A 21,605-nucleotide genomic window follows, 5' to 3' on the forward strand; every position below is an offset into this window, starting at 1 on the left:
GTGATATCATTGGAATTTTTGTAAAATATTTGAAACCTTCCAAATCTTTGTAAATGAATCATTGAAATTTCTGTAAAATCAATGGAATCTTTGAATTTTTTGTGTTATTATTGAAATATTTGTGATATAATTAACATATTGATGAAATTTTTGAAATATTTTTAAAATCATTGAAATTTCTGTAAAATCTTTGAAATCTTTGTGAAACCTTTCGACAAGTTTCGAATATTTTGAAATTTCTGCAATCTTTGAGAAATATTTGTGAATCTTTGAAACATGTTAAACCTTCGAAGTTTTTATTGGAAAGTTTGTGAAAACTTTTTAAAATCCTTGTGAACCTATTGAAGTATCTTGATACCTGTGTGAAATTATTGAAATATTTGAGAAATAATTAAAAGATTTGTGAAATCATTGAAATTTTAGGGGAAAAATGTGAATACTTTGTGAAATATTCATGAAATCATTGGAATTTTTGTGAAATCTTTGAAATCTCCATGAATCTATGATATATTGGAAATCTTTGAGATTTTATTAAAGTTTTTCTAAAATCATTGTAATCTTTGAAATGTTTTGAGACTTTTTCAAAATATTTGGAATCCTTGTGACATCTTTGCGATATCATAGACATTTCTGTAAAATCTTTTAAAATATTAATGAAATCATTAAATTTTCTCACTTTCGAAAGCTTTAAATCTTTGGAATCTTTTGAAATTTTTAAAAAATCTGCATCAAATCTTTGTGAAATCTGCATGGAATCATTAAAATCTTTGAAATCTTGGTAAAATCTGTTGTAGATTTATTGTTCTTATAAAAATCTGCAATTGTGTTCAAATACCTTTCTGCTCGGGTTAGTAACAGGCCGAGGCAATTCGATTTTCGGCAAATAGTGGAAATCCACCACAGATAAATCAACTACCACTCCGGTATGCAAAAGAGAAATCAGAACACAAGGTTCCTGCAAAAGACCAAAACCAAGAATAGGTGTTGGCTGTTCAATTCCAGTGTGTTTTGTCCGAGTGCAAACCAAATATTGTGAATTTGATTGATTTGTAAGCGTTGGCAGATAAAGATCGAGATTTTCTGTCACAGAAAAAAATTCGTTAAACACAAATTCACTATAAAAAATCATTAATTAAGGTGAACTTTCGATTCTACCTTCACCAGCGCTGATGTATTCATCCAACTGGGAAACCATTGGCAAATTCACAACGTGAATTCCTGCATTGTGAGAGCAAAAGTACCTTGAAAAAATTAATCACAAACGGATATTAAATTTCGTTTTGTATTTTTAGGCCTCGGACGCAATTCAGAGATCAAAAATAGTGTCACAAATTAAAAAATAGTGAAAATTTACTTTATTTTTTTAACAAAGTTTCCATTTTTCTAAGGAAATATTTTTAAAGTATTAAAATGGATATCAAGGTTCATTTAAAATTTTATTCTTCATTATATAAATAATCAAAATTCCTATTTATCGCGGGCTTTATAGTCTCTTCTATAAAAAATTTTGTTTGTCCAAATGCGAACTGAATTAATAGAAACTTGAGAGAAAACGTAATTATTTTTAGTTGAAAATTCATTCTTTTCAGTAGGAAAAAATACTGTTAAAATTTAGTTAAGAATTCATCTTCTTGCATGAAGATTTTATTATTTAGTTTAAATTTGAATTATTTTGTTGAAAATTCACAAAAAAAAATTAAGTCATACAATTTGTATAAAAATTCAACAATTTTCTTGACATTTCTTTTTTTTTCTTGAATAACAAATTTTTTGGGATAAAGATTTAACTATTTCGATAAAAATTTATCTTTCTGACATAAGAATTCATCTCTTTCTGTAAAAAATGCTGATTTTTGGGAGGAAAATGAAACTGTATAGAAATGCATTTTAGAAATAAACTTTTTTGTAGCACGTTCGTATGTTTAGTTCATAAATTAAACAATTTGGTAGAAAATGTACCAATTTGTTTAGAAATTTATGGATTTTATTGAAAATTCTTTTTTTTCTTGTTGAAAATTAATATTTTTCACTGGAAATTTAAATGTTTTATTTTTTATTGAAAATTCATCTCTATTTCGTAAAAACTTAAACTATTTGATTAAAAGTTCATGCATTTTGTAAAAATTTTTTTTTTTATTTTATAGATACTTAATTCCTTTTTGAAAAAAATGCAACAGCTTTTTTTTAAATTAATCTGCTCTTTTTTCATGTTAAATAAAACCGTTTTTATTTTAAATTAAAATCTTGTTTTGTTAAAATATGCATTTTATTTTTCGTTCAAAATTGATCTTTTAGGATGAAAATTGATATTTTTATGATAAAAGTTCGATCCCTTTCTTGAAATTTGAACTACATTCTTAAAAAGAACTTTTTGTTTGAAGGTTCATAATTTTATCTGAAAATTCGGGTTTTTTGGGTTAAAATTGAATTCTTTTAACTTAAAATTTAAATCTTTTGTGAAAAAAATTTACTGTTTGGTAAAAAATCGTATTTTGGGTCAAAAATTCGAAAATATGATCAAAAATTTAATTATTTGGTTGAAAATTGATGTATTTTCTTAAAGAGTCTTCTTTTTGTTCTTGAAAATTAATGCTTTAAATAAAATTTTAAATATTGCGGTTTTGATTTTAAATTTATCTTTTTATAGTAGAAACTTCAATGATAAGTTTGAAAATTCTTGTATTTTGCTGAAAATTCGTCTTTTTCGGAAGAAAATAAAATCTTTTGTTTGAAAATTCATCTTTTTGATGCAAAATTAAATTATTTGATCAAGTACTGTGTTGAAAACTCAATTTTTTTATAGAAAATTTATATTTTGGCTTAAAAATTCTAAAACTTGATAGAAAATTCAATTTTTTGGTTGAAAATTTATGCGCTTTCTTGAAAATCAATTTTCAACTGGAAATTTAACTATTAAATTTTTGGTTGCAAATTTATCTTTTTCTAGTAGAAACTTCAATTATTTGTTTGAAAATTCATGTACTAAAAATGTATGTTTCGTTTAAAATATCATCTATTTCAATGAAAACTCATCTCCAATTATTTTTATTTGCAAATTAAAATATTTTTTTGTAGAAATATCAGTTTTTAATATTCTCAACTTTAAAAAAAATTCCACTCATTGGTTGAAAGTTCAACTAATTTCCTTAAAGTTAATTCTTTTGATTAAAGATTCATAGTTTTAGTTGAAAATTCGTTTTTTCGTTTAAAATAGTTTTATTAAACTTAAAATATAACGGATTTGTGAAGAATTCAACTGCTTTTTAGAAAATTTGTTGTTTTTTTTTGGCTCGAAAATCAACTAATTTGTTAGAAAATTTAAGAAATTGATTTAAAATTTGTGTATTTTGTTCAAAGTTCGGCTTTTTTGCTGAAAATTATATTTTTTTATTTGAAAAATATACTGTTACATTTTTCATTACAAATTTTAACTATTTGTTTGAACATTCATAAAATTTGTTCAAAATTCGTCTTCTTCGATAGAAAATTCAACTATTTAATAAAAAACGTATATATTTTGTTAAAACTTTACTCTTCGGTTGAAAGTTGAACTAATTTCTTAAAGGATTATTTTTTTGGTTGAAGATTCATACTTTTAGTTGAAAATTCGTTTTTTTTTCAATTAAAAATTAATTTTTTCAACTTAAAAGTGAAATATTTTTCTAGAATTTTAATATTTAAGTTTAAAAGTTTTTTCATTAAAAAACGTTGTGTTCAAATGCTAACTAATTTACGTATATATATAATGGAAGGTACCCAAACTTTTAATTTAAAAAATTTTAAATGAAATTCAGATAAACAGCCAAATTTAGAATTTTTAACTCTGATAAATTATAGAGTTCAAAAATTCAGATTCAGTTCCAAAAATATATATCCATGCTATCAGTTTCAAAGCAAGAAATTAAAAAATCAATCAATAAAACGTAACGTTTCAAAATTATATTATTTAAAGGAATTTTAAGCTAGAAACATTAAAAACTGAACATTCGATTTTTTTTAAACTGAACGCTTCATAAATTAGAACTTGAATTATTTTAATTTTAAATAGTTTTAACATCTTTGAAAAGCTTAAAAATTTTATTTGGAAATTTTCAGAAATCTATAAAAAAAAATTATTTAATTGTACATACCGTTGAAAAAGAATGTTTTCCAAAATTTTAAACTTCCAACGCTTTTGATTTTTAATTGTTTAAGTTTTTAAGACAAGATTTTAAAATTCTTCAGAATAAAAATGTACACTTAAAAAGAAAATACTAAAATGCAAAATTTGTTAAGTAAAAGATTTTCGAACTACGCACTGTAAACTGAATAATAGGATAATTGAAAAAGATAACAATTTAACCAATTATTGAAATAAACTGTTGAAATCGAACTTGGACAGGTTTTTCTTCTAATAATTTAAAAAATTCCTGGTCAAAAAATAAATTCACTATCATTTCTTGGTCTCGAAGAATTCCCGTTTTCCTGGTCCAACTGTTTTTTATTTAAATTTAAAATCCTTTCTTGGTTAAGTGGAAAAGTAAAGAAATAATGGTATTAGCAGACAATCGTGAGAAAATATTGTCTATAGTTCCCTTTTTGCCTAAATAGAAAAAAATTGTGTCATTGTTAAAAAAAGTACCGAATACGGTCAATAGTGTGGTAAGTCCGAGGCCAGTATTTTTAAAATTAATTATGTTTTCCTTTAAACTACCTTGATTTGTTGCCCTTGTCGCTGTGGAGATGAATCGGACAAGTGTATTTTTTATCATCGTCAGTGTATAAAAGACCTAATTCCATTTCGACGCATTCGTAAACATAAAGAGCATCGTCTGGCGTATGAAGACTATAGGTCGAACCGTACTGAGACCAAGTCTTTAAAAAAAAGAAGGAAGGTTAATCTACATTCTCGCCTTTAAAAAATTAAGATTCCTGAGCTGAAAATTATTTAATTAAGATTCCTGAGCTGAAAATTATTTAGAGGGGAAAAAATGACTCTAGGGAAATTAATAACAGCAAAATTAGATGACGAACCTTTTTTTCCTCGTCTTCGAAGTCTTCAGGAAGTAAAATGGCGTGATATATTTTTCCGGTACAGGCAGCAATTACGACAATCGGTGGAGTAGTTTGTATGCACATAATCGAGCAAGAATCTACCCCATAATTATCAACAGCAGGGGGATACATAGAAAGTGTGCCTAGAACGACTGGTGTTGAGAATCTGAAATTAAAAAAAAAAAAAGAGTAAAAGTAGGCGCCGTGCGCCCGAAAAAAAGGGTTCCATAGCGTATTAAGACGCTAATTAGGTCGTTTAAACTTCCTCCAACTTCAATTTACCCTTCGAAAACACCTTCGAAAACTTTTTCAACCTCTACTTTTCCTTTTTTCCGTTCTCAGCCATCCCTTCCTCTTCCACTCCTCACGCTCATTTCTAATCATTTTCAGTACTATTCCTCGTTACCCCTCACTTTCCCTCCCTTCATTTCGCAACAGTTCCTATTTCCTACTCCTTCCACTCATCTCTTCCCACTCACCTCTCTTTTCATCACTTCCTATTTCCATTCCCCGCGTTTACACTACTTTTTCTCTCCTAATTTCCCCTTTCTTCCCTTTCCTTTACTTCTCCAACTAACTCTGCCCTTACATTCCTTCTCTTCATTATTTCTTCTCCTTACATCACTCTCCTTACTTCCCTTCCTCTCACTTCCCGAGCTAATTCTTCCCTTCCCCTGCTTCCATATTCCAACTATCACTTCTCCACCTCTATTCACATTCATTTTAATTAATTTCCTCTGATAAACTTTATTTTCCCCTCATTAAGCCTTACTTTCAATACATTTTCTGCGTCATTTCCTATCACTCTCACTACTTCTACCGGTCTAAGCTTCACATCACCATACCTCCTACATTTCTCATACCTTCCCATACTCTCCTCATTTCCTCCACGTGAGCTACTTTCGCGTAACTTCTTTTTCCAGCATTCCCCTTACTTCCTTCCCCTCATTACCCATCACTTATCTTCCTATTACTCTTCCTACTTCCCTTCCCCTCACTTCCGCTTTCATAACTCACCCTACATCCCTTCCTTTCACTTCCCCAATCATTCATTTCCCTCCACTCACATTCCACACTTCCTCTTAGTTGACCTCTTATCACTCTCCCTACTTCCCTTCCCACATTTCCTCTCACTTCCCTCATCCACACAGTTTTCCTTCCCTTATTTTCGCTTATTTCCACATCCCATCGCTACCCCTACTATGGGATCGTCCATAAACTACGTTACTACTTTAAAGAGGGAAGGGGGAGGTTCTCACAAACTTTTTTTTTCTAAAAGTACATACAGGGATGAACAAAAGTTTTCGCACACCTCTTTTTTGGTGACTGATTAAGTTCTCTTAATTTTAATTATGCAAGAGCTAAACAAAATTCTTTTTTAAGTTTTTGTTGCTCTCAAAATTCTGCAAAAATTGTGAAAATTTCAATGTTTTCTTAAATATTCCATAACTTCCGAAATAATTATTATTTTTCAATGTTTTTGGTACAGGCAAGATGTCATGAAAATTTTTTAGCTTTTTTGTTAAAAATTCAAGTTCTTCCAATTCGAAAAGAAATTTTTTTAAATTCATACTCATAAGCTCCTGTGGCGCGATTAAAAAATAGCTTAAAATGAGCCTAAAATAATGCAAAAATGTTGATAACTACGGAAGTTATTTGACATATAAAAAAAATTTAAGTATACACTATTTTTTAAATATCTACTTAAAAAATAGACAAATTGGTTTTGCTCTGGGCTAATTTTGTCCAGAGTTTCAAGAGCAATAAACCTTTTGAAGAGAATTTTTGTTAGCTTTAGCATATTAAAAATTAGGAGAACTTAATTAGTCATCAAAAAAAGGTGTGCGAATATTTTCGTCCATCCCTGTATGATAACGTTTTTAGCCGGTTTGCAGATGATGAATGTTTTTGGTTGTAAATTAATCTTTTTATTTAAAAACTCATCTTTTTTAATTGAAAATTCAACTTTTTGGTTCAGAATTCTTCAATTTGATTGAAAATTCGTATTTTTGGGGTAAAGAAATTAATCTTTTTGTTTAAAAATTAATATTTTCGGTTACAAATTTAACAACAAGGTTTTAGAGTTGAAAAACTATATTAAAAGTGCATTTTTTGGTTGACGATTCAAAATTTTAGTTAAAAATTCATCTCTTTGGTTGGAAATTAAACTGTTTTGTTTGAAATCTTTGGATATTTTAAAATGTTTATAACATTATTGAAATTGTTGTGAAATTTTTGAAACATTTTGGAATTTTTGTAAAATATTTGCGAAATCTTTTAAAAAGTTTGAAAACTTTTTAAATCTTTGGAATTTGTTTTAATCTTTGTGAAATGTTTGTAAAATCACTGAAATCGTTGTTAAATATTTCCGATTTTTGTGAAATAATTGCAAAATCCTTTAACAACTTTCAAAATGTTTAAAATCTTTGATTTTTGTTATAGAATCATTCAAATCATTGTGAAAACATTGCAATTTCTTGGAATATTTGTAAAATCTTTGCTACATCTTCTTACAACTATGAAAACTTTTCAACTCTTTGAAACATCATCAAAATCGTTCTGAAACTTTTTGGAATTTTTGTAAAATATATGCGAAATCATTTTAAAAATGATCAAAGTTTTGAAATCTTTGGATTGTTTACAAAATTTTATAAAATCATTGAAGTCGTTGTGAAATCTTTGAAATTTTTGTCAAATATTTGAGAAATCTTTTAACAAGTTAAAAAACTTTTGAAATCTTTGGATTTTTAAACAATCTTTGTGAGATATTTATAAAATCATTGAAATTATTGTGAAATCTTTAAATTTTTTTGGAATATTTATAAAATATTTGCGAACTCTTTTAAGACGTTTGAAAACGTTTGGAATTTTTTAAATGCTTATAAAATTATTGAAATTGTTGTGAAATATTTCAGATTATTGTAAAATATTTGCAAAATCTTTTAACAAGTTTGAAAACTTTTAAAATCTTTGATTATTGTTTTAAAATCATTCAAATCGTTGTGAAAACTTTGCAATTTTTCGCAATATTTGTAAAATCTTTGCTACTTCTTCTAACAAGTATGAAAACTTTTGAAATCTTAGTGAAATCTTTATAACATTATCGAAATCGTTGTCAAATCTTTGTATTTTTTTGGAATATTTGTAAAATATTTGCGAACTGTTTTTACAAGCTTAAAAACTTTTGGAATTTTTAAAAATGTCTATAAAATTATTGACATTTTCGAAACATTTTGGAACTTTTTAAAAATATTTTCGAAATCTTTTAAAAAGTTTACAAAGTTTTTAAATCATTGGAGATTTTAAAAATCTTTTTGAGATATTTATAAAATCATTGAAATCGTTGTGAAATCTTTGCAGTCTTTTGGAATTTTTGAAAAATATTTGCGAAAACTTTTGAAACCTTTGGAATTTTTAAAAATTTTTATCAAATTATTGAAATTATTGTGAAATCTTTAAATTATTTTGAAATTTTTGTAAAATATTTGAGAAATCTTTGAACAATTTTTAAAACTTTTGAAATCTTCAAAATTTTATATAAATACATAATAATTGAAATCGTTGTGAAATCTTTAAAATCTTTGGAATTTTTTGAAATGTTTATACAATAATTGAAATTTTTGAAACATTTTGGAATTTTTTGTAAAATATTTACGACATCTTTTAAAAAGTTTGAAAACTTTTTAAATCTTTGGACATTTTTTTAATCGTATTGTGAAATCTTTGCAAAATCACGGAAATTGTTCTGAGATATTTCAGGTTTTTGCAAAATCTTTTAACAAGTTTGAAACCTTTTAAAATATTAGATTTTTGTTATAAAATCATAGAAATCGATGTGAAAACTTTTCAATTTTTGGGAATATTTGTAAAATCTTTGCTACATCATAGTGAAATCTTTATAACAACATCATCGAAATCATTTTTAATTTTTTTGAACTTTTGTAAAATATATGCGAAATCATTTAAAAAATTTGAAAACTTTTGAAATCTTTGAAACTTTTAAAACAATTTATAAAAATATTGAAATATTTGAAATTTTTGTAAAATATTTGAGAAATCTTTTAACAAGTTTAAAAACTTTTGAAATCTTTAGAATTTGTCTAAATCTTTCAGAGATATTTATAAAATCATTGAAATCGTTGTGAAATCTTTGCAAACTTTTGGAATTTTTGAAAAATATTTGCGAAAACTTTTGAATTTTTAAAAATGTTTATCAAATTATTGAAATCATTTTGAAATCTTTAAATTATTTTGGAATTTTTTAAAAATATTTGAGAAATCCTTGAACAATTTTAAAAACTTTTAAAATCTTTGAAATTTTCAAAATTTTGTATAGAATCATTAAAATCGTTGTGAAATCTTTGAAATATTTTGAAATATTTGTAAAATATTTGCTACATCTTCTAACAAGATTGAAAACTTTTGAAATCTTTGGAATTGTTTTTAATCTAAAGTATTTATATAATCATTGAAATGGGTGTGAAATCTCTGAAATGTTTTCTAATTTTTGCGAAATATTTGAAATCCTAATGAAAACTTTTGAATCTTTGTGAAATCATTGTAAAATCATAGTAATTGCTGTAAAATCTTTGAAATCCTTATGGAACCATTGAAGAACTGAGATCTTCGTGACATTTTTTGAAATCTAAGTGAAATATTTGTAAAATATTTGCGTAATCTTTTGATAATTTCGACAACTTTTGAAACCCTTAAAATTTTTTAAATTGTTTCTAAAATATTTATAATATTATGGCGACAAACAGATTTTATAAGAATTTGTAAAAAGAGGGAGGCGGGGATTGTTAATGCAAAATGTGATACCACATTAATTTATTTTAGTTAAAAAATAATTTTATTAACTAAACATTCAACTAATCTCTTTTTGGTTAAAAATTGTTACTTCTTCGTAGTTAATTCAACTATTACATGTTTCATTGAGAATTCATCTTTTTGGTTGAAAATTGAACTAATGGGTTGAAAATCAAACTTCTTTGTTAAAAATTCACTTCATCAGTTAAAGATTCACCCCTGTGATTGAAAATTTAACTATTTTTTTAACATTCCTTTTTTGGGGGTTAAAGATTAATACCTTTGACTGAAAATTTATATATTTCTTTATTAGTTATAAATGTATATTCTTTGTTATAAATTCGTGCTTTTTAGAAGAAAATTAATTTTCCTAATTAGAAATTGAACTATTTGGTTGATAATTGCACTAACTTGTTTATAATTCATCTTATCAGATGGAGACCAAATTCTGTGGTTTAAAATTTAACCATTTAATTAAAAATTCGTTTTTCCTTGTTGAAGATCAACTTTAAAACTGAAAATGTAAATATTTCAGTATTTGCTGAAAGGGTGAAAAACTGATATTTTTGAGTTAAAAATCAAACTGAATTTGAGGGGTGTCTTACATCTATAGTATAGAGATCTACTTTCACGTGATGTGATTATAGTATTTTATCTGATCGGTCATTTCCCATCCTGATGATAACACAGATTTTATATTAAAATTTATATATAAATTTCGAGTCGAAAAATAAGAAGTTTTTACTTACCCTGCTGTTAAAATGTCACCTCTTACAATTAGAACATCTCCATTTCCTCGAAGAACAAGAATGGGCCATTCTATTTGGTTCCAGTTCACTCTGTTGACCTGAATTTAAAAATATTTATTAATTACAGTTTTAAAAACGATATAAAATATTGTAACTAGTACTTTTATATTGTAAGGAATTATTGAGATTTATTTTGTTGTTGAAAAATTAGTTATTTTTATGTTATCAATTTAATTTTTTAAATTTATTTACCTCAATATCTCTATCAAGTTCTGACCGAACGATAGGGGTAGAAAAATCAAAATCTACGGCTGTGTCTCCAAGGGATGCGAAACTTGGTATTTTCGATGGTGAAATGGATGGAGTTGGTCCAACTTTCCAAGTTTTTAACAATCTTGGTGTCTCGCCAATTTCGCATTCGTACAGACTGTAAATTAAAAAAAAAAATACCAAACGAAATAATTAAGTGGTAGATTTTGATAATGATTTTTGTTTCAAAATGCTTATTTCCAGTGAAAAAAACTAACATTGGTTACACATTATCATGAAATATGTGTAGTATTGACAAGAATTTTTTAGGTCATTTCTACAATTAATTATCGAATTTCAAATTTAAAATGCAGAAAAATTTTAAGTAATAAAAACCTAATCATGTTTTCAACAACAATGATCGCGAGATTTTCGAGATATATCGATACACAACTTTTTTAGATAGGATATAATTAAAATGATGTGAAACATTTTTTATTTATTAACTTACTGGAATATATTTTGAGAAGTTAATACCACGAGATGTGAATCGTTTGTAGATCCTGGATGCCAACGAGCTTTTCTGATTTCTGTTGTTGCAGATTGAGAACCAAATCCATCTAGATTGTGACTTCTGCAACAGAAATAAAAAAATAAAAAATTAAACTCGCAAAGAAAAACATAAAAACAGTACAGTTTTTTGGATTTAAAAGAAAATTAATTTTTTCGCAGAAACTACTCCTTTACCCTTAAGTAGTTTGTTAGCGACTAGACCAGATAATATTAATATTTAAATATTTTCAGGTCACAAAAAAATAGTGCTAAACGAATGAAAAATAAAAATTCGTCAGACTAGAAGTCCGAAATTTTCATAAACAAAAATGAGCAAAAAATAAAACTGTTCATTTTTTCAAAAAGTAATTGAATATTTTCTTATTAAAATAACAAACGTTTCTGGTAAGAGTTATAACAAAAATTTTATCTTTAGAACAAAAAATAAAAATTTGTTTGATATTATATTGCTTTAAAGTGTATTTGTAACGATTTAACAGGAAAAAATAGAAAATTAAAAACTTGTTTTGCATCAAGAATGAAAAATAGTAATTAACTGAATTAATTAATTATCGCCCTTCAGCGATTTGGAAAGAATTTTTTATTTACTAAATTATTTAGATTTTGGCTGACAAATCTTATATTTGTTTAAATATGACCATTTGACAAATATGATTTTCCTAATGATAACTTATATTTCCTCAGATTTCAAGGAATTGCGAAATATTTTAAGGGATTTTAGAGGATTTTTTGAAAACGTACGGATATTTGAAAGTATTTCCAAATTTTGAAGAAGTTTTAAGGAATTTCACAAGATTTAAAGAGTTTCATTAAATGTACAAGGATTTTAAGGGATTTGAAAGAAATAACTTATAAATATTATTACCAGGTATTTTTACGCATTTCAAGAATGTTAATTGATATGGATTTTAAGTTAGTTACTATAGCTTTGAAGAGATTTATAGAAAAGTTTAGAATCTAAATGAAATAAAATTGAATTTCTGGTTATAAAAATTTTTTAAAGCATTTCCGATTTTCGAAGATCTCAAGGAATTATAAGGGATTTCAAAAGATTTCCAGTGTTTTAAGGTATTTCAAGATATTTCAAAAGATTTAATGGGATTTCAAAGGGATTTTAATAAGTCATCTCAATTCAATTTATATTCCAGAAACTTCACCTGCTTTTTACTTATTTTATTAGATTTTATGATTATAGATTTCGAGGGATTTTAAGGGATTTCAACGAATTTCCCGAGAATTTTACGGAATGAATTGAATTGTAATTTATTTTAAAAGATTGTTAGCAATCCAAAGATTTAAAAAGATTTCAAGGACTTGCAAAGAGTTTTATAAGATTTGAAGAATTTTATTAAATGACAGGATTTAAATTAATTTCAAATATTTCTCGGGATTTAAACGGTTTTCTTTATAGAACTTTAACGAAACAGTTTAAGTCAATTTGTATTCTTAAAGGATTTAAAATGGTTTTTATTTATTTTGTCATTAATTTTTACGATTTTCCAATAGTGTGAGGGGTTTTTAAGGGTTTTAAAGGAATTTAAAGTATTTAAGAAAATTTCACAAGATCTTAAGGGGATTAAACAATTTCGATAGAAACCAAAGCTCTTATTGTTTTCTCGGTATGTTTAGATCCTGCTACTGTACAGCACATTCAGTGCAAGTACAGATTTATATATTAAACCTAAACACACTTGCTTCGTCAATTGTTCTCCTTTTATTCTCTACACATGAACAAATCAGCTCGAAAAAATTTTTTCACTTTCGTCAAATAGTCTTTCATCTATACCACTTTCTTTGAGAGTACTTTCATTACTATGACCTTTAGTGTTTTACCGCACATATTCCTCAGGATTTCCACGCTAACTGCGTTATCTTTACTCCTATACATTTTTGGATATGCCCAAGTCACGGTACCGAAAAGCACAGTGGGTGCAAGTAGAGAGTTATATATTGCACCTAAACACACTTATTTCGTCAAGCGCTATTCTTGCATTGTCTCAACATGATCAAACCATTTCAAGAATTTTCTTTCGCTCTTGTCAAACTTTGTTTCCTCTTAGTGACATTCTTTCAGAATCCTCTCATTACTAAATATTCAATTAGCGTTTTACATAACATATTTACAAGGAATTGCATCTTAACCGCGTTAACTTTACTCTTATCCATTTCTTGATATGTCCAGGTCTTAGTAACGAAAAGTACAATGAGTGCAAGTACAGAATTATATATTGCACCACAACACATTTTTTTCGTCCAGCACTCCTCTTTCGTTGTCTGATCAAGATGAAACTATCGTAAGAAATTTATTTCACTCTTCTCAAATAGTGTTTCCTCTTAATCATATTTTTTGAGAATCCTCTGATTACTGACTTTGTCCATTAACATTTTACTGCATATATTACGCAGGAACTGCATGCTGTGTTCAATTTACACTCATCCTTTCCACGATATGCCCAGGTCTCACCAACGGATAGTACCTAACCTTAACGTACCTAATCTTATTTTACCGTACAATACCTAATCTTTTTTTCAATTTTCACTATCTTCAAATAGTGTCTTCTCTACACCACATTTTTCGAGAATCCTCTCATTACTGACTATATCCATTAGCGTTTTACCGCACATATCCCTCAGGGATTGCATGCCCACTACCTTAAATTTACTCTTAACCTTTCATTAGTAGGCCCAAGTTTCGCTATTGTAAAACACAGGGGGTGCAAGTACAGAATTATATATTGGAACAAAACAAATTTCTTTCGTCAAACGTCCTTCTTTCATTCTCTCAACATGGTCAAACCATCTCAAAAGGTTTCTTTCACTCTTGTTAAATAGTCTTTCATTTATACCACATTCCTTGAGAGTCCTCTCATTCCTGACTTTGTCCATTAGCGTTTTACCAGCGAAAATAAAAAAAAGAAACGTTAAAGTGAACTTTTTTTTATCATGTTGTGTGAACTAATAAAAATGAACGGCGAGGTTAATATTTTTTGTGAGCTCAGCATCGGGACCCCCAAACAGGACCAGAAATTCGTCTTCTCTTCTCTTCTCTTCTGGAATACCATCTCATCTGTCAATTCGAATTTTAACGAGGAACAATCACGCAATTCATCTTACGGTAGTGGCCGAATTACGCATTTCGGAGATGCGACATTGTACTCTACAGCAGAGGAGTGGAAGCAACCACCACCTCGGGGGGTGGTTTCGGAGGGGTCGCCTGCCGCATTTCGTATATTTTATTATTACTCGTACTTTCGTGTGTCCGCGAGGACTCTGGCTTTTGCATGGGGTGGAAAGTGAAGAGGGGTTTGTGGAGGGAGAGGGCAAAGGATACAAGGGGTGGTGTTACGGGGTTTGTGGTAGTCGGGGGTGGTTAGCTCGGCCGTTATTAATGTCCTTCAGAGTTACCAGCCACGCACGGTGAGACGGAGGGAGGAGGACAGAGTCAGATAGAAAAAGAGGTCCGAGTTCTTAATAATTGATAAAAATGTATGCATACACCCAGCTAGTCAAAAGCGGTATGGTTTTTATGGGAATGGCAAGGGGTTGGGTGACTGGTCCGTTGACAAAGGCAACACGATTTATTCCCACTTTTCAAGCGAACGTCGCCGCGGTGCCGCCCGACGCCGAGAATTTTTCTTCGTTCCGTCACAAATTCGGAATTATCAAAATTTATGCCCCTCGTATGTCCTTCAGTGCATATAATGGTTCACACTCTGACTTTTTCAATGATATCTCTATTAGGTTTCAAACTAAGGGTGGTACCTGTACTGGTATTTTTTCTAAAGGCATGTCAGAACATTTGTAAATTTTTCTTTAGGGAGACTAAGGTGGAAAAAACTCTTAAAAATATGGTTCAGTGAAGGTGTAGTACTCCGGAAACTGAGGAAAATAGATGTTTAGCGAAATAGTTGAATTTTCTGAAAAAAAATATAATGTTGAAAAATAAACATTCAAACAAAAAATAATGAGTCTTTAACAAGACAGTTGAATTTTCAATCAAAGAGATGAATGTTCAACTAAAATGGTGCATCTTCAAACTGGAATAGTAAAAATTTCAGTTAAAAAAATAAGAATTCTATCAAAAAAAAATGATTTTTCAACAAAATTACATTTGCAACCAAAGAGATGAATTTTCAACTAATATGAAGAATTTTCACCACCGAACGAAAAATCTAATAATTGATATTTTGGCAAAATCTGATTTTAATTTCAAATAAAAAACAGTTTACGTATACCAAAAAAGATGAACTTTCACCGAAATATTAAAATCCTGAACCAAAATAAGAATTGTCAACAAAACAGATAAATTTCTAAGAGAAAAAAGGATACTTAAGGAAAATTAACTTCAAAAAAATTTAATTTTCATCCAAACAGTTGAATTTTATATCAAACTAGTTTAATATTTAACAAAAAAATACGAATTTCCAACAAAAAAGTTTAATAAAAACAATGACCTTTTCACCTAATTGTTGCATTTTCTACAAAGTAGAATTATTTTTAACCAAATAATTAAATTTTCAAACTATAACATAAATTTTTAACCCAAAACCTAAAGTTTCAACCGAGAAGATTAATTTTTTACCAAAAAAGACAAATTAAAAAAAACATGCCTTTCTAAACAAGCTGTAGATTTTTCAACTAAAAAACATTCATCCAAACAGTTTAATTTTTAACTAAAAAAGATAAATTTTCAACCAAAAATGAAGTACTGATATTTTCAATCGCAAAAATTAACTGTTTAAAAACAACCGAATATTAAAAAAAATTTTAATTAATGATACGAATGTTCAACTAAAATGAAGAGTTTTAAAACGAAAATGTTAAACCTAGAGTTAAAAAATACATTTTCAAACAAAAACAAAGACTTTTAAATAAAATAGATTTGTTGAGAATCCGTTTTCCGCTTTAAAAATAATTTTTGCAATTGAAAATGTAATTATTTAATTCAAAATTCAATTGTTTGGTTGATAATGAAATTTTTTGTTGCAACTTCAAATGGTTTCTAGAAGGTCCACCTTTTTGGCGCATACATCTTTTTGAAGTATACAGAGAAAATAATTTCTTTGGTTAAATTCATCTGTTATTGATTTCAAGTAGAAATATTTTTCGGTTTAAGATGGATCATTTTAGTGGAATATTCAGCTATTTGATTGTAAAATAACTTTTTGTTTGAAAATTCATATTTTCGGATTGAAAATTCAACTTTTTCGTAGAAGACTGGTATTTTTTATTTAAAAATTTAACAATCTGATAGAAAATTAAACTATTTCGTCGAAAATTAACTTTTTTATTGAATAACCATATTTTCGGTTTTAAAATTAGACGATTTTGTGGAAAACTCGCCTGCCTGACTAGACAATTCTAAAATTTGGTACAGAATTAAACTTCTTGGTTGAAAATGAACCATTTTTTTAAAATTCATATTTCTGGTGAAAAATTCAACAGCGTTTCTGATTAAAAATTCAAATCTTTTTGGTTTGAAATATCAAATATCACTTATTTTTTTAATTCATCTTTTTGGGTTAAAAATTCAACTCATTAGTTGAAAGATGAACTACTTTCTGCAAAATTCATGTTCATCAGGTAAAAGATTGATCATTTATTTGAGACTTTATCTCGTCGGTTGAAAATTGAACTATTTAGTTAAAAATTTGTTTAATGGTTTAAATTTATTTGTAAACTGAAAACATAACAACTTGGTTCGATATTGAACTTTATGGTTTAAAATTAACTTCTTTCTTAAAAATTTAAACCTTTGGATGAAGATTCGCCTTTTTGACTAAAAAAGACAAAAATTTGGTAGACATTTAAAATATTTGGTAGCAAATTCAATTAATTGATCCTTTTGGGTATAAAATTATTCTTCTTGGTTGCAAATTGAATTGTTTCGTGAAAAAAGGAACTGTTTTGTAGAAAGCCTCCTTCTCGACTGGAAAATTGAACATTAGCGATAAACTTTTTTTTCTGTATTGCTTAAAAAATCTTTCTTGGTTTTAAATTCAACTCTTGTTGAAAACTATTCTTTTTGATTTAAAAATTCAACTTTCCTGGTGGAAATCAAATATTTTTTAGATAATTCCTAAATAAATTGACGAAACAAATTTATTGATAGAAATTACGTAAGATATTTGTTGTGGGGGGGGGGGGTGTAAAAAATTATGGATCTTCACAAAAGGGGAGGGGGCGTGCTTTAACATTTCGGAAAAAAGCTTTAAGTTATTTACGCACAACCTCCAATCAGCGACAAAGTTACTTTTTCAGTAAAAAAATTCTGTGTAAAAATACTTATAACATATGTACAATTAATTCCTAAAGACCAAATTTTCTCCTGTAGAGGCTTTTACCATCGTCTGATATCATTCAGAGAAGGTACCTTAAATGAAAAAAATTACAAAGCCCGTCTGTACTAGCTTTTCCTACAAATTGCAAGTCGAGCGAGAAAGGGAGAAACCCCTTTTTTCCAGGGTTAATGTATTTGTGGAGGAAAATTATTTTTAATTTCTACGCGAATCAGGGACACGAAACTGTGGAGCAGTGTGCAGCATGACCGTGTAAGAATTTCTTAATTAGATTTGAGCCCCTGCAGGTAACTTTCTTTTGTTTCAGTCCACGATATTTTCTAAGCGCTGTTGGTTCACGAACTGTCGGGACTTGTTCCGACTAGATTATTTTTCCACTTTATGAAAATCGTAAATTTTTTAATCAATTCCTTATTAAACGCAGAAAATACTGGGGCATTGCTTTGATCTTCAACTTTGAAATTAGTGAAAGATCAATGAGATCATAGACCGCACGGCCACACGTATATAATATTTTGTCACTTTTTGCTCAAATGAGGGATAATCGGAACGTAAAATTTTTCTAGCAGGGTGACACTCGTGTGGCCGTGCGGTCTCAAGAACCGCTTACGAAACCGCCACTGAAAACACGCTTTTTGTTTCATTTTATAATATGAGAATTCCATTCTATTCAATTTATTTCTGAGTAAAGATAATGAAATGAAAGTACAATTAAATTCTCCTTGATTGGGTTTAATTTGAGCTCATGTCTTTAATCTGGTCTAAAGAACATCCTGAGCACTTTTTCCAAGTAAATGTTATAGAATATATGTAACTTGCGAAAATATAATTCGATTTTTCCATATGTGGGGTAAAGCATGTATAAAGGATAATGAAAAGCTTCAACACGCCTTTGTCCAATTTATTATTCTCCTGAAAATTACGTCTCGTCCGAGCTTCCTACATCAGAGAGAAAAGGATGTTAATTTTACGAGCCAAGGACAACCCCAGACGCAATTTTAAAATAAAGGAAATTTGCAGTCAGCGAATTAGAGATCCTGTTTCCCAATGCGGAATAAAAAATGTTTCTTTGTTCAGTTTCTCAGTTAATTATTAGAAAATTAAATATATAAAACCCAGGTTGATACGAAATGCCGATTCCAAAAATTCAGACCTTTCTAAAAATTTTTTAAAATATTGTACGGACTTAATTGTTAAGAACTTGATACCTTCCATTTACATAGCATTTACAGAATTTAAAATTCTTAGTAGTAGAAATTTTCTTCCACTGGAAAACCAGCACGCACGCTACGCGAGCTATTTTTTTAGTCTCACTCAATTTTTAAATTAAAATATGAAAATAATGTTAATGCACAAATTTTTTATTTCATAGTATTCATTATTTCAAATAAAAGAGAAAAAACGGACAATCTTTTGATAAATTGATAAAAATTGATGACTTAACTTGAGAATTAATAATTGCTTTTAATATTTCTTCAAAAAATAATATAGAAAATAAAAACATTCCATTTAAACATTAAATTTTCAATCAAAAAGAATCACTTCATCCCAAGATTTGTAAATTTTCAGTTAAAGCTTTTAGTTTCTAACGAAGGGAAATGAATTCTCAACAAAAAATTCAGTAGTTAAAATTTCAACAACAAAAAAACACTTAAATTTAAAATTTTAAGAAATTTCAATTAAAAAAAAAAAAATACAAATTTTCAACCGAGTAGTTGAAACTGCAAGAAAACAAAATTTTTAACAGAAACCAATTTTTGTAAAAAAAAATGATTTTCAACCAAAAAGTCGAAAGTTCAACTAAACAAAATAAATTTTTGACAAAAAATTCAATAGTTACATTTTAAAGCAGGAAAATTAATGTTGAATAAAAAAATCGAAAGGAAACAAATAATAAAATTGTTAATGAAAGAGATAAATTTTAAATTAAAAGGATGAATTTTCAGCAACAAAATTATTTTTTAACAAAACTGTAGAACAAGACCCAAAGTAGATTAATTTATAACCAAAAGAGACGAACAATCACTGTAATAATTGATATTTCAACCAAAACATACTTCAATTTTAAATAAAAAATATCTGTATTCAACTAAAAAAGACGACATTTTCAACCTAATAGTCAAATCCACACTAGAGAAGACAACATTTACAACAAAATAGTTAAATCTGCAAAAAAATTAAGCTTTAGCCAAAAATACATGAAGTTTTAACCAAGAAGTTAGATTTTTAACGAGACAAGATAAATTTTAAACCAAAAATGAAATAATTACATTAAACAATTTTTCAATCTTTCAATCTTTCGATTGAATATTTAAATATTTAACTAAAATGATGAATCTTCAGCCAAAAAATGATTTTTTAACAATATGGTAGAATTTCCTACAAAAAGGATTAATTAACAACCAAAAATAGTTTATTTAAAATAAAAAAACATTTTCATTCCACAAAACAAGATGACATTTTGAAGAATATAGTTAAATCTGCCAAAAAATTAATTTTGGACCAAAAAATATAAATTTTAAACCAAGAAACATAATTTCTAACCGATAAAATCGAAATTGCAATAAAACAAGCGAACTTTCAACCAGATAGATGAATTTCTAACTATAGAAGATAAATTTTTAACCAAAAATGGAACAGTTATATTTAAAATTTAAAAAAGTTAAACTCTAAACGAAACAGATGGCATTAATAATGCAATAATGTTAAAATAGTGCACAACTTGTGAAAAATAAATTTTAAACAAATTAGTTGAAATTTCAACAAAATAGTTAAAACAGTAGAAAAATCATTTTTAACCAAGAAGATTAATTTTCCGCCGAAAAAGACGAATTTTCAGTAAAATGTATACATTTTTAATCAGGTAATTGAATTTTCAAATAAACAAAATAAATTTTCAACCAAAAGTGAAATAATTACATTAAAAATTGTTTATATTTATTTTTACTACATAAAAAATTTTTAAAAATAGTTTAATTTTCAACCAAAGAGGTGACTTTTTAGCTATAATGTTTTCAACAAAAACTAAAATAATTATATTTTTAATTAGAAAATTTTATTTTTTTAACACAAACAAAAAACGAATTTTAAACAAAATAGTTAAATTTTCGAACGAAGAAGAATATTCAACTAAAATGAGGGATGTTCAAACAAAAACTGAAATAAAAAGTAATAGTTCCACTTTCAACCAAGAAGATTTTAAGTTTACCAAAAAAGATAAATTTGTAATAAAATACATTCATTTTTAACCAAACATTTGAATTCTCAACAAAAAAAATTAATTTACAACAAAAAATGGGATATTTATATTTTCAGTTTAAAAAGTTAGTTTGCAATAAAAAACCAAATTTTCAAAAAAATAAGTAAATTTTTATCCAATGAGATGAACTTTTAATAAAGCTATTACCAATTAGTTACATTTTTAACCACAAAAAAATGAATTTTCAACCAAGATGATACATTTTTCATCGAAAAAGATGAATTTTCAACTGAAAAAGATAATTTTTTATCAAAAAATCGAATTAGTGAAACCTGTTTGGGTTATCTAAATTACTTCGAAGTAATTGGATTACAAGTGGATTACCGTGTATTACTCCGAATGATCAAAATTGCAAAATGATTTACTCTGTTCTACTCGAATTAAAAGTGGATTACTCCAGATTAGAATGGGATTACTACAGGCGAGAATTGGATTACACCGCATTAGAAGTGGACTACGGTGGATAAAAGTGGATTACTCCAGAATACTAGGATTACTTCTAATTACTTAAATTTACCAGGATTACAAGTGGATTGTTACGAGGGTAGTTCAATAAGTCCTTAGAATGAAGTATAAAAACAATTTTTTTTGGGTAAATTTTTTTTTATTTTTCAACATAATCTCCTTGGAGCT

At 27.4% G+C, this 21,605-nt stretch overlaps 1 protein-coding gene across 1 annotated transcript in view; it reads right to left on the reverse strand.

Moving 5' to 3' along the window:
- The window catches only part of LOC117179523 (nuclear pore complex protein Nup88), a 490,092-nt gene that overhangs the window by 20,575 nt on the left and 447,912 nt on the right, over positions 1-21,605 (reverse strand). The window contains exons 3-9 of the mRNA XM_033371406.1: positions 11,353-11,475; positions 10,845-11,019; positions 10,593-10,690; positions 5,014-5,200; positions 4,694-4,854; positions 1,156-1,241; positions 836-1,080 (exon numbers count right to left, since the gene is read on the reverse strand). Of these exons, the coding sequence (XP_033227297.1) occupies positions 836-1,080; positions 1,156-1,241; positions 4,694-4,854; positions 5,014-5,200; positions 10,593-10,690; positions 10,845-11,019; positions 11,353-11,475 (1,075 nt within the window). The remainder of the gene's footprint in view (positions 1-835; positions 1,081-1,155; positions 1,242-4,693; positions 4,855-5,013; positions 5,201-10,592; positions 10,691-10,844; positions 11,020-11,352; positions 11,476-21,605) is intronic.

The sequence above is a fragment of the Belonocnema kinseyi genome, chromosome 9 (genome assembly GCF_010883055.1).
Source record: "Belonocnema kinseyi isolate 2016_QV_RU_SX_M_011 chromosome 9, B_treatae_v1, whole genome shotgun sequence".
NCBI lineage: Eukaryota > Metazoa > Arthropoda > Insecta > Hymenoptera > Cynipidae > Belonocnema > Belonocnema kinseyi.